The sequence below is a fragment of the Argentina anserina genome, chromosome 3 (genome assembly GCF_933775445.1).
Source record: "Argentina anserina chromosome 3, drPotAnse1.1, whole genome shotgun sequence".
Classification (NCBI taxonomy): domain Eukaryota; kingdom Viridiplantae; phylum Streptophyta; class Magnoliopsida; order Rosales; family Rosaceae; genus Argentina; species Argentina anserina.
The window spans coordinates 18823578-18834677 of NC_065874.1; the positions used below are offsets into that span (position 1 = coordinate 18823578).

An 11100-nucleotide genomic window follows, 5' to 3' on the forward strand; every position below is an offset into this window, starting at 1 on the left:
ATGAAAAATAAGCAAACTCTTCCATCACTTTGTTACGAATTTGACCATCCGGAAAGAATTTTTGAAGATACTTCCTCCTTTCATTGTTGAGTTCGGCATCTCTATGTGGAGCAACCCGATTAGGGTCATCTTCAAGCCATTGAGAGTTATAGTACTTAGGATTCAAGGAGTGAGCCATGCAATGAAGTGGGGTGGAACTCTTGGTCCACCTTGCAAGTAATGTGGAGTACACCACTTCATAAAACCTTGTTATAGAACAATGCTCTTCTATGACATGTGCAAATTCGGGCTTGTAGATAGTCGTCTTTACTTCCACTATCATTGTATCCCACTACTCATAAACTAAGTGAAGACAAGGCCTATCCATATCCCTCATCCTTATCATCTCATATATAGGACCCATGAATCCAATCATACAATCAATCTTCTCCCAAAAATAATTATTCAATAGCAAAGCCATCACATCTCTTCCTTTATTAACATCATCTTCTTTATACATGTCCCATCTTGAACTTATAACCATTTGTTGCATGTCATTCTTCACTTCCTTAAACCTTTTAAGACTCACATAATGAGAAGCAAATCTTGTCTCGGCAACACTAAGCAACTTCAAGGTGCAATGGTCATTATACATAGACAACCACATGTTGTGATTCAAGATAAAGTTCTTGATGGTATAAACATTATTCACAACTTTCATAAGCCACCCCAACTCTTCATCTACTTGCTCACCCAGTAAATGAGATTTTTCTTTCAAAGTATTCTTTAAAACAAGGTTAAGGGTATGAACCACACATGGTGTCCAAAATATGTGAGGGTGGGTACTCTCAACAATTGCACCAGCAGCAGAGCACACAGGTGCATTATCGGTCACTACTTAAACCACATTACCGGAACCAATTTCATTGACGGATTCCAAGAGCAATCTACTAACTTCAAACTTGTCTTTGTATTGCCATTCACAATTGATTGCCTTCAACATAATAGCCCCATTGGAACATGCAGCCATCATATTAATCAATGGCCTCCTTCGATAATCAGTCCATCCATTCGTACATAAACTCACACCGGTTTCTCTCCAAGTCTTCTTAATAGGTTGTAGCATCTGTTCAATATGATGTCACTCATTATCAAGAAGTGTGGTTCTCAATTGGTTGTACCCTGGAGGAACATAGCCTGGAATCTGTGAAGCACGAGTATAAGAGTTCCGGTAATGAGGGAATTGCTAGATTGAATGGCAGTCCACTAGTATAGAACATTCTAGCAACTTCAGCATCACATTGTTGTATTTATTCAATCTTGAAAGCTTTGGTTAGTTGCAGACTCACTCCCCTTATCTTCTTCGCCGCACTATCCCTCTCGTCTAAGGGAAAATAACTCGAACCACTTCCTGTCAAACTTGAAGAGGGAGGCAGAAGAACCTTTTTAGGTGCTCTGATACTCAACTGTTGCTGACAAGAATCTAGAAGTTCTAGCATTTCCGACTGCTGTTCTGATGTGACTTTGGGGCAAGCAATGACACCATAACCTTTGAGTTTAAGAAAATGAGCCTTCACTCTTGAATGTGACCCATGGAAATTCCTTTTGCATATTTTACATGTAACAGAAACATTGTCTCCTTTGACTACCCCTTCCACTGCCTCCTTTGTAACATACTTCCAAAGTGGTGCATTGATTTTCTGGCTGAGCTGACTTAACACTTGGTTCTATCTCAACTACACTTGAGCTCATCCTATTCAAATAAACACATCATATTTATCATACTCTAGCACAATAAACACATCTTATTTATCATAGTGCTGTCATAGAAGACATTACGCCATACATTTATTTCGAATTCATTACATATGAGTTTGATATACATTAGGTTAATTTGATTGTTGTAACATTCATTGATCTTTCCCAGTTCTTCAATTTATTATTGCATCAATAAGTCAAAACACAGTCATGCTGATGATTGTCATATATCTTAACCATTAAACTCTGTAGAAATATTGTTAGTTCATGCTTTCATTTCTCCTCCTCTATTATCCTCCCGGATTAAAGCAAACTATAATTACCACACTAGCTTGCATGATCCTAGTAATTTTACCGAATATGTCACTATCTTTAGGTATTTATTAACTTTTGATTTTAGAAAATTATTGTATTGATTAGTCATTTTGTACGGATTAGTTTTTCAATAATTGAGATCCTTGTATGATGAATAAAGGAGAAGGTGGAATAAGTTAGTCATTTTTGTCGAGGGTGGATCCTATAAGATGGTTTCAGAGGCGATTTGATGAAATCAGTTAGGCTAGCCCATGTCATAGTTACTGGTGCTTACTTTGACTATATGGTAATTCAGCGTAGAAATTTCTTTTGGTTAATTTAAGCTTTTAAAGAATTTTACATAGTTCATTTTTTATGTAACCCATAGTAGCGTTATATGTTCAAGTGATTGTCCTTTCTTAAAAAATAATAACATTTTACAAATTTGTCGCGTATTATATAGTTTCTAAAACAAAATTAATAAAAATTATTAGATATATAGGACGACCTAGCTGCTATCCCCATCCACCGATCCACCCCTACACCCAATTTTCACTTTGTTTACATTTCTCCGCGACTGCACCATCACACCCACCACTCTCCTCCTCCTCTCCTCCAACCCCAAAACCCAAAACATACAGACACAGAAAGAAAGAAACAACTCGTCTCAAACCCAAGCCTTCCACCATTCCAGACCCTCAAAGAGAAAGGGACGCCTCAAGGCTCCACCACCACCACCACATCCAGTTAGCCACTCCCTCCTCCTCCTTATGCTCCCGATCCCTCTCCTCTTCTTCTTCTTCTTCTTCTTCTTCTTTTTCATCTTCCTCTTCATCATCTTCCCCAATGTTCTCCACCCCCTTCGTCCTCTCCTTCGCCCTCCTCCTCTCCCTCCCCCTCCTCTTCCTCCTCGCCCCTCATTTCCTCCCACCCAACACCACCCAACTCCCCATCCCCGCCGCCGATGAAGTCTCCGACCAAGCCCTCTTCTCCCGCGCCGTCCGATCCAAGTCCTCCTTCACCCGCTTCTCCCTCGACTCCAAAACCAAACCCAAGATCGCCTTCCTCTTCCTCACCAACTCCGACCTCCACTTCGCCCCTCTCTGGCAGCGCTTCTTTTCCAAAACTGCCCCCAATCTTTACAACATTTACGTCCACTCCGATCCCTCCATCAACGTCACCATCCCTCCCGGCGTCTTCCACGACCGCTTCATCGCCTCCAGGCGCACCTACCGCGCCTCCCCTACTCTCATCTCCGCCACCCGCCGCCTCCTCGCCACCGCCGTCCTCGACGACCCCGCCAACACCTTCTTCGCCGTCCTCTCCCAGCACTGCGTCCCCCTCCACTCCTTCCGCTACGTCTACCGCTCCCTCTTCGCCTCCCCCACCTTCGACCGCACCCGCCCGCCCTCCGACTCCGACGCCGAGTTGACTCGGATGGGAGTCAACGCCCCTTACAAGAGCTTCATTGAGATCCTCTCCAAATCCACCAATCTCTGGAAGCGCTACGCCGCCCGCGGCAGGTTCACCATGATGCCGGAGGTCCCCTTCGACAAGTTCCGGGTCGGCTCGCAGTTCTTTCTCCTCACGCGCCACCACGCCTTGGTGGTCTTGAAAGATCGCCAGCTGTGGAAGAAGTTCAGGCTGCCGTGCTATCGGGAAGACGAGTGTTACCCGGAAGAGCACTACTTCCCGACGCTTTTGTCAATGGCGGATCCGGATGGGTGTACCCATTATACTCTGACCCGGGTTAACTGGACGGGTACCACAAACGGGCACCCGTATACTTACCGACCCGGCGAACTGTCGGCCAAGCTTATATACCAACTGCGGCAGTCCAATTATTCCGAGTCCTACTTGTTTGCGAGGAAATTCTCGCCGGATTGCTTGAAACCCTTGTTGGGTTTATCGGAGAAGGTCATTTTCCGGGACTGAGGTTAGTTATAGTTCAATCTCTTGGTTCATTTTCCATTTGCTTTCGAGTTACCGAGTCAACTCAGTGGTTAGGCTAAATCGACTAGGTTGGTTTTGGGAAAATTGTTAGATGGGAGAATGTTGACCCAAACAAACATAATGTGGCAATCTTGTTAGGTTGATTGGGAATAAAGGTATGTCCTTTATACATTTTTTGTTGTGAATGGAATGAAGGGTGGGTTAGTTTGCATATGGAGGAATGCTTATTTCTGTTGGTCATTTGTAGAATCACTGTTGATCTGATGAACAATGCTATATTATTAAGTGATCATGAGTCCAAAACACAAAATTGGGAGGTGAATAGATGATGATTATCTTTAAAGACTGAAAGAACCTTCTTGCTTGCTAGTTGTCACAACTGGGATGCCACTCATGTAACGCTTCCATTTTTTTAATGATTGGATCTTGAACTTGTCCTTTTCTCATTGTCCTCTCCCTATCGTTTGAGCTTGCCAAAATGTGTTTTTGCTGGATTTTTTGTAGCTTTTGAAATATTATTGAGGTTATTCGGATGAGTTAACAACTGGGATATTTGTATGTTCTGCAGGTAAAAAAAGACCAGTGAAGATAAGTTAGCTTTTGAAGTTGGAGAAACTGATTGGGAAGGTGGTTCTGGAGAGGCGCAAGTAGATTTGCCCACAAACCACAAAACCCATAGGAAGGTTCCAACTGAGGGTCTCTGTCTCGGACGAGAACAAGAACAAGAAGATAATGTTCATCATCAGAGAGAGTGTGGGGGGAGAGAGAGACTTGAGCAAGATAGTGAGTGCAGTGCGGAAGTAAAGAAGAGAAATCAAAGCAAGGTACTTGTTTCTTTTCTACTGCCAAGTTTGTATTTTGTGGTGTAAGATAGTGGAGTAGTAGTACACACTAAAAATTAGCCAGCAAGCAAAAGAGGAAGGACATAGTGTCACAGTGTTAGTTAGCAGAGGGGGTCCTTTGTCTTCTTTGATGCGTGTAATTTGTACATACATATGTGAAATGGGAATCTTGATCACTCTTGTACCCTTTTGATTTGACAATAATAACAAATGGTCACAGTTATCAGGGGCAGTATCTTTTTGACCCTGTTCTAGTAAAGAAATCGGATCCAATGCCTCAATTCCTATCCTTTTCTGCCTCTCTTTATTGTCACTCTTCCCTTTTTCCATAGTAAGAAAAATTGGAAAGCTATTGGTTGATATTTACAGAACAGACTGAAAATGGTCATGGGTATGAAAAATAAGGTTGGGTAACCTTAGTAAAAATGAACTGCATAAACTTCTACCATGTTTGGAAGCATGAATTTTCCCTGATGTAATGGTGACCTTGGTTTGGAAAATGGTGGAAATTTGATACGGCTTTCATGTGATTCTCTCATATAGAAAATGTAATGCTGAAGAAACAAACATTTTTTTTTGTGTTTTTGAATCAAAGAATAATATGTATGGCTATGTTGTTGGGAGGTGGAACGTGGTGAGGCAGCAATGTGGTACAGCATGTTCATGTCTGGGTTGTCCTTGTTGATTGAAATTCAAGTCTGGAACTGATTACAGAGAGACAGAGACTATTCTATGGTTGTTGTTGATATAGCTGGAAGCCTGGAATGGCGCACAGCATTTAAAATGAAATGGGTACATCATCCTCGCACTGGCGCCACATGAAAGCAATCACCTACACCTAAATCAATAGCGGTAGGCCAGCCAACCAACCAACCACTGAGCTTAAAATACAAAAAAAAAAAAAAAAACCACTGAGCTTTGCTTTGCCTGTGCTGGTACCGTGGTACCATATTAGCTAGAAGTCAAACACGAGGAAATACCATAAAAAATATAAAATGGTGATTTGGTTTTCTCGTTCTTGCAGTAAATGATATGGAATAAATTTTGGCGTCATCGTTAGGTAATAGTGCTGGTTTAATAGCGCATGTTGGTAGGCCACATTATTTAGTTTGCGGATTTTCGTAAATTCGTTGGGCTTTTATTCGGTCCGGCCCGCGAGAAAGTACGTCAAAACCCACTTCCGTAGGTAGAGGGCCGGATTTAGTTTAGAGGTGTGAAACCTGACCCGGTCTGTCAAAAAGCTAATGTATCATATCTTTTATATTAGGTTTATAATAAAACTATCGCATTATGAAGTGACTATATGAAGAAAACTTCTCGGAATTGATCGACACCATCCGATGTGATCGGTATATATATTTAGTTGTCATTTTAAAATTTCATCCAATTCGGATCTCGTTTGACTGTCAGAATTTCCAGTAAACCAAAAACACCACTAATATGTCATAAGAGATGACCCATTACCAAGATACGAATGCCAAAAACTGTTTATATATTTGAAATCACCTAATTTTTGTTACCGATCGTGCGTGGCCGCAACGAAGAAACTCATTTGGCAAGGCCCAGGTCAATGGGGTTTTATTATGTCAAAACGCCTCTTTTTTTGTTGACCGTATGTACGGAAGGTCAAACCATGTTTAAAACGGACGAAATTTTTACAGGGTTCCTAAATATATATATCGATCACATCTACTAGTGTCAATCGACAATATTTCAAAACTAAAATTTATTTGTGAATTTTTATTGAGATTGTTTTCTAATAATTATTTTCTTGTTCCAAACCTTTAAATAAAAGTATTATGTTTTTTTTTTCCTAATACAAACCCGCAAGGCCCAGCCCGCAAAAGCCTACTTTAGGTGGGTGGGTTTGGATGTTCATATTTGTGAAAATACCCGGCTCGTCACTTATTTAAATGTACTAAGACCAGATCCGACCCGTGACGAGCTCTACATGTTGGTGATGAATTTATTACAAAAAATAGACGGAGTAACTATGAAACGTAGTTGAGGCGTTTTCTTTTGGTCTGAAATATGGAATAATTTATGTTACAGTTGAATTCTTATGCTTCTTGTCCACTGTAATTATTGGTTTTCATATAGGGATGTGTGAGGATTTTATGCCCACCACCGATCTCCCTGGAATTGTAATTTTAATTTGGGCAAATTATAAAAATGTATCATCTCCTAACTTATATTAGAAAAAAGTCAATACTTATGAATTAATTATAAAAAAGTCATCACATTTAAGTGGAAATTATAAGAAGGTCAACAAAATTAGAAAAAAGTTACTTTAAAAATATTTTATGAACTATTTTGCCATTTCTTACTCATTTTCTTCTTTTTTCATTCTTATTCTAATTTCGGCCATAACTTTCTCGTCCGGCGATAGATTTTGACGAAATTAGTACCGTTAGAAATATCTCGCTCCCTTCTTTCATTTGATATACTACCCACTCCGAATCGACCAACCGTACAAGGTGCAAAAACCATCACAAAGGGTTGCTGCCATCAATGGCAGTGCTTCAAGCAATTCCGGTGAAACCGAAGCTCAATGTTCTCTAATTCCTGCTATTCTCTTCATTCTGAGCATACTTATACCAATCTCATTTGAATTTTAACAAAATTTCACATATTTCCACATTTCCTCTCGGCATGTCACAACTCTTGTCACAGACGCTGTCACAGACACTGTCACACCTACTGTCACAACCGCTATTACACTATCTATTTACACCTACTGTCATAACATCTGTCACACTACCTGTCAGAACCACTATCACACTACCTATTACACTAACTGTCATACATCCTGTCACATCTCCTATCACACCCACTGTCAAATAAGCTGTCACACTATCTATTTACACTAACGGTCACACCCACTGTCATACCAGTCTCATTTGAATTTTAACAAAATTTCACATATTTCCACATTTCCTATCGGCATGTCACGGCTCCTGTCACAAACGATGTCACACCTACTGTCACAACCGCTATCACACTATCTATTTACACACACTGTCACAACCTCTGTCACACTACCTGTCACAACCACTATCACACTACCTATTACACTAACTGTCACACCTCCTGTCACACCTCCTATCACACATACTGTCACAGAAGCTGTCACACTATCTATTTACACTAACGGTCACACCCACTGTCACAACCACTGTCACAACCACTATCACACACATTGCTCTCTCCAATCGACTCTGGCTGCTCTCTCTAAGAATCTCGAGGACCTCGTCCTCTGATGTTGAGCGCTTCCAGTAGTGCCAGCGCCAAAGAAGTCGAGCTCTTCGTCAAAGCTGTCATCGTTGATCATGTGGAAGCAATTGCAGCGGTTCCAGACATATTTCGTCGGTGATGGGTTTGAGATCAAGGCCTTGGGGCTCTGGGTTGTAGTCGGGTTGGATCGTCGATGAAGGAGGCTCCCATGGTCGTCGTCAACGACTTTGTTGAAATTGAGATCGATTTGGACTCTCGACGACGTTAACGAACTGCTAGGGAACAAGGCCGGAGGTATAAAAGATTGAGAACAAGGCCGAAGAAATGAATACATGCACGGGAACATGGACTTGAAAACATTTGATGGCATTTTGTAAATATTTCAAATATCAATGGCAACAGTATAAGAGATTGAGAAAATTGATTTTTTTATAATTTTCAAATCTTACTTGATCTTTTTATAAATACATGTATCAAAAGTGACTTTTTTTTATAAGAAGCCCTTTTAATTTCCGTTTAGAGTAACAAAAATAATAGCTTTAAATCTAGTGTGAATAATAATACAAAGACATAAACAAGTTCAATGAGAATCCATGACTTCATTTTTGGTGTGTTGTGCCAAGAACAATATATACAATCGTCTTCAATATTGGGGTGTTTTGATGGTGCCCATATCACACTAGAGGCCAAAACATATGTCGGTGTGTGGGATTGCTTCTTTTGATCTTTATTTTCCTTAGACTTTACTCTTTAGATTGATCCCAAAATTTGAAAAAGAAATTGAACAAACAGTGTCAAGGAATCACGGAGGAACGAAGGCATATGGACATGTTTTTTTTCTTTTTTTTTTCAAATAAGAAGATGAGCCTTGGTTGTTCTGTCGACGTTGGCCTAATGGATTAGATAATTAAAATGTTTAAAACATCATGAACAAATGTAAGTCAAGTTTGGTGATCTTGCTAATAGACAGTCTTGCTTTCTCAACTTTTTGAAAATATACAGAAACCAGATTAGAATTGATACTCTGTGCCGTCTGGATCTATAATGTATTTCTATCGTGCAAATTACACCGATGGTGCTCTATTCTTGACTTCGTTACTTTTTCTCATCTAGTTCTTGTGACTAATATCCTCTATATGAAGTTTCTAATCTCAAAGTTTAGAAATATTTTTGTAACACTGAAAATAGGCGTGATTCTGCGAGTGTTGCAGAATGAAGCGGTAATCATTAGAGCATTTCCAGTAGCATTGTTCAAATTTAAACTTGTCAACTTTTTATATGCAAGTATGTATGAGTTTTACTTCGGTAATCTTTTAGAATTTTTATGAAGAATTAATAAATTGTCAATTGAGGTGAGAATAAATAATTAAAAATTTGATCGAGGAGGAATGAAACGAGAATAATAACAACATAAGTAAACATAACGTAACTTTTTATTGATTGATAATAGGGGCTATATATAGACATTACATACAGAGTATCCCGAAGAATCAGAGATTCATATCTATTACATTAAAGCATAATCTACTCCAATAAGAAAACCTAAATAGGCTCAGACACACACAAGGGTAGAATAAATCTCCCAGAACACTCCTCCTTGTGTCGCATGCATAGGTTGTATGGTGCACATAACGTTGTCTCAATAAAAACCTTGTCAAACAAAATAAAAACCTCTTGGGTGAAAAATAAAAGCTTGATCGAAGGAGAAAAAGAACACAACGCACTGACTACATTTAATAGTATTATGTGAGGTAGACTCCCTCTGATGTTTACCAAAGAACTCCCCTTGATTAGTGCATAATCATGATGGAGTACAAAGAACAACATATACAACGTTTATTATATGCACTACAACAATGATACCTTTTTCCGACCATGGATTTCCGACTAAAGCCTTTTTTGGTCAGTAATAATGGTATTTCCGACCAAAAATACTTCTTTGTCGGAAATACAATTTGTGGTCGGATTTTATTTCTGACGAGCTGGCAATTCGTCGGAAATGTGGTCGGAAATAAATAAACACGACCAAGTTCATGTTTAGTTGGAAAGTTGTCGGAAAAAAAACAGTCATTTCCGGTGATATTTTGTTTGGTCGGAAAGTCGTCAGAAAAAAAACATTTCTGATTAGACTCTGTTCGATCGAGATAGTCGTCAAAAAACTGCGTAGTTATTTCGTTGTGAATTATTATTTTTAATTTAATGAAAGATGGTAACATTACATAGTATAATTAATTAAAAAGATTATTTCAATAAACAAATAAAGAAAGAACTGTTTGGAACGATCCTATTAGACATATTTGATAGTTTTTTAAAGGGGTTTGGAACCCAGTCTCACTGGGAGGCTCAACCCCACGCCTGTTTTTTTATTTATTATATTATTTAAATTATTATAAAAGAGAGGACATAATACCTAAACTCCATGAAAAAAACAATAACATAAAACAAGTAAAGGAGACTCCCAAGACACAAATTAACGGGAAGAAGATACAACTCAAATCATGGAGCACAACAGGAGGCATTCACGTTACAATGGACATCAGTTCTCATCCCTAATTTTGTCATATTTTCCAGACGCTTTCGATATCCAGACTCCAACTCGACAAACGGAGGGTACTGTAGATGAAAATAATTAATTTATCATTCATATAAGAAAGAAAAACACACACATAACATATATTTGCGTAAATAAAAGCAAGACAGACTAAAACCACAATACTTCACTCGTCATTATCTTCTTCCCCGGTACGGTTGGAATATATGCGTCTTGTGTGCGATTCTTCTTCTTAATAAGGTTCATCTTCATTATTTGGCATTTCAAAAACATTTCTTGGTTTAGTCTCCACCACGACACTCCAATTATTGTTCTTTATTTCTTCAACATAATAAACCTGAGTTGCTTGGGATGCGAGCACAAATGGTTCTTCAGTGTTCAACCTACCATTGTTGTTAATACTTAGTATGCCGTAGCAATCTTCCTTATAACCTTTTCCTTTGGTACCTGTGTCAAACCAATCACACTGAAATAAGACAACTTTATTCT

At 39.2% G+C, this 11100-nt stretch overlaps 2 protein-coding genes across 2 annotated transcripts; one reads left to right on the plus strand and one right to left on the minus strand.

The window, feature by feature from the left end:
- Nucleotides 1-331: 331 nt before the first annotated feature.
- Nucleotides 332-1823, minus strand: LOC126787219 (uncharacterized). Its single transcript, XM_050513137.1, has 5 exons — nt 1819-1823; nt 1629-1732; nt 1329-1528; nt 884-1105; nt 332-763 (listed from the first exon to the last, which is right to left on the minus strand). The coding sequence occupies exons 1-5, from the start codon at nt 1821-1823 to the stop codon at nt 332-334; spliced, it is 963 nt and encodes a 320-aa protein (XP_050369094.1).
- A 754-nt stretch (nt 1824-2577) lies between these two features.
- On the plus strand, nt 2578-5107 carry LOC126786729 (glycosyltransferase BC10). Its single transcript, XM_050512647.1, has 2 exons — nt 2578-3967; nt 4553-5107. Exon 1 carries the CDS (start codon nt 2878-2880, stop codon nt 3964-3966), a length of 1089 nt encoding a protein of 362 aa, XP_050368604.1. The 5' UTR covers nt 2578-2877; the 3' UTR covers nt 3967; nt 4553-5107.
- Nucleotides 5108-11100: the final 5993 nt, after the last annotated feature.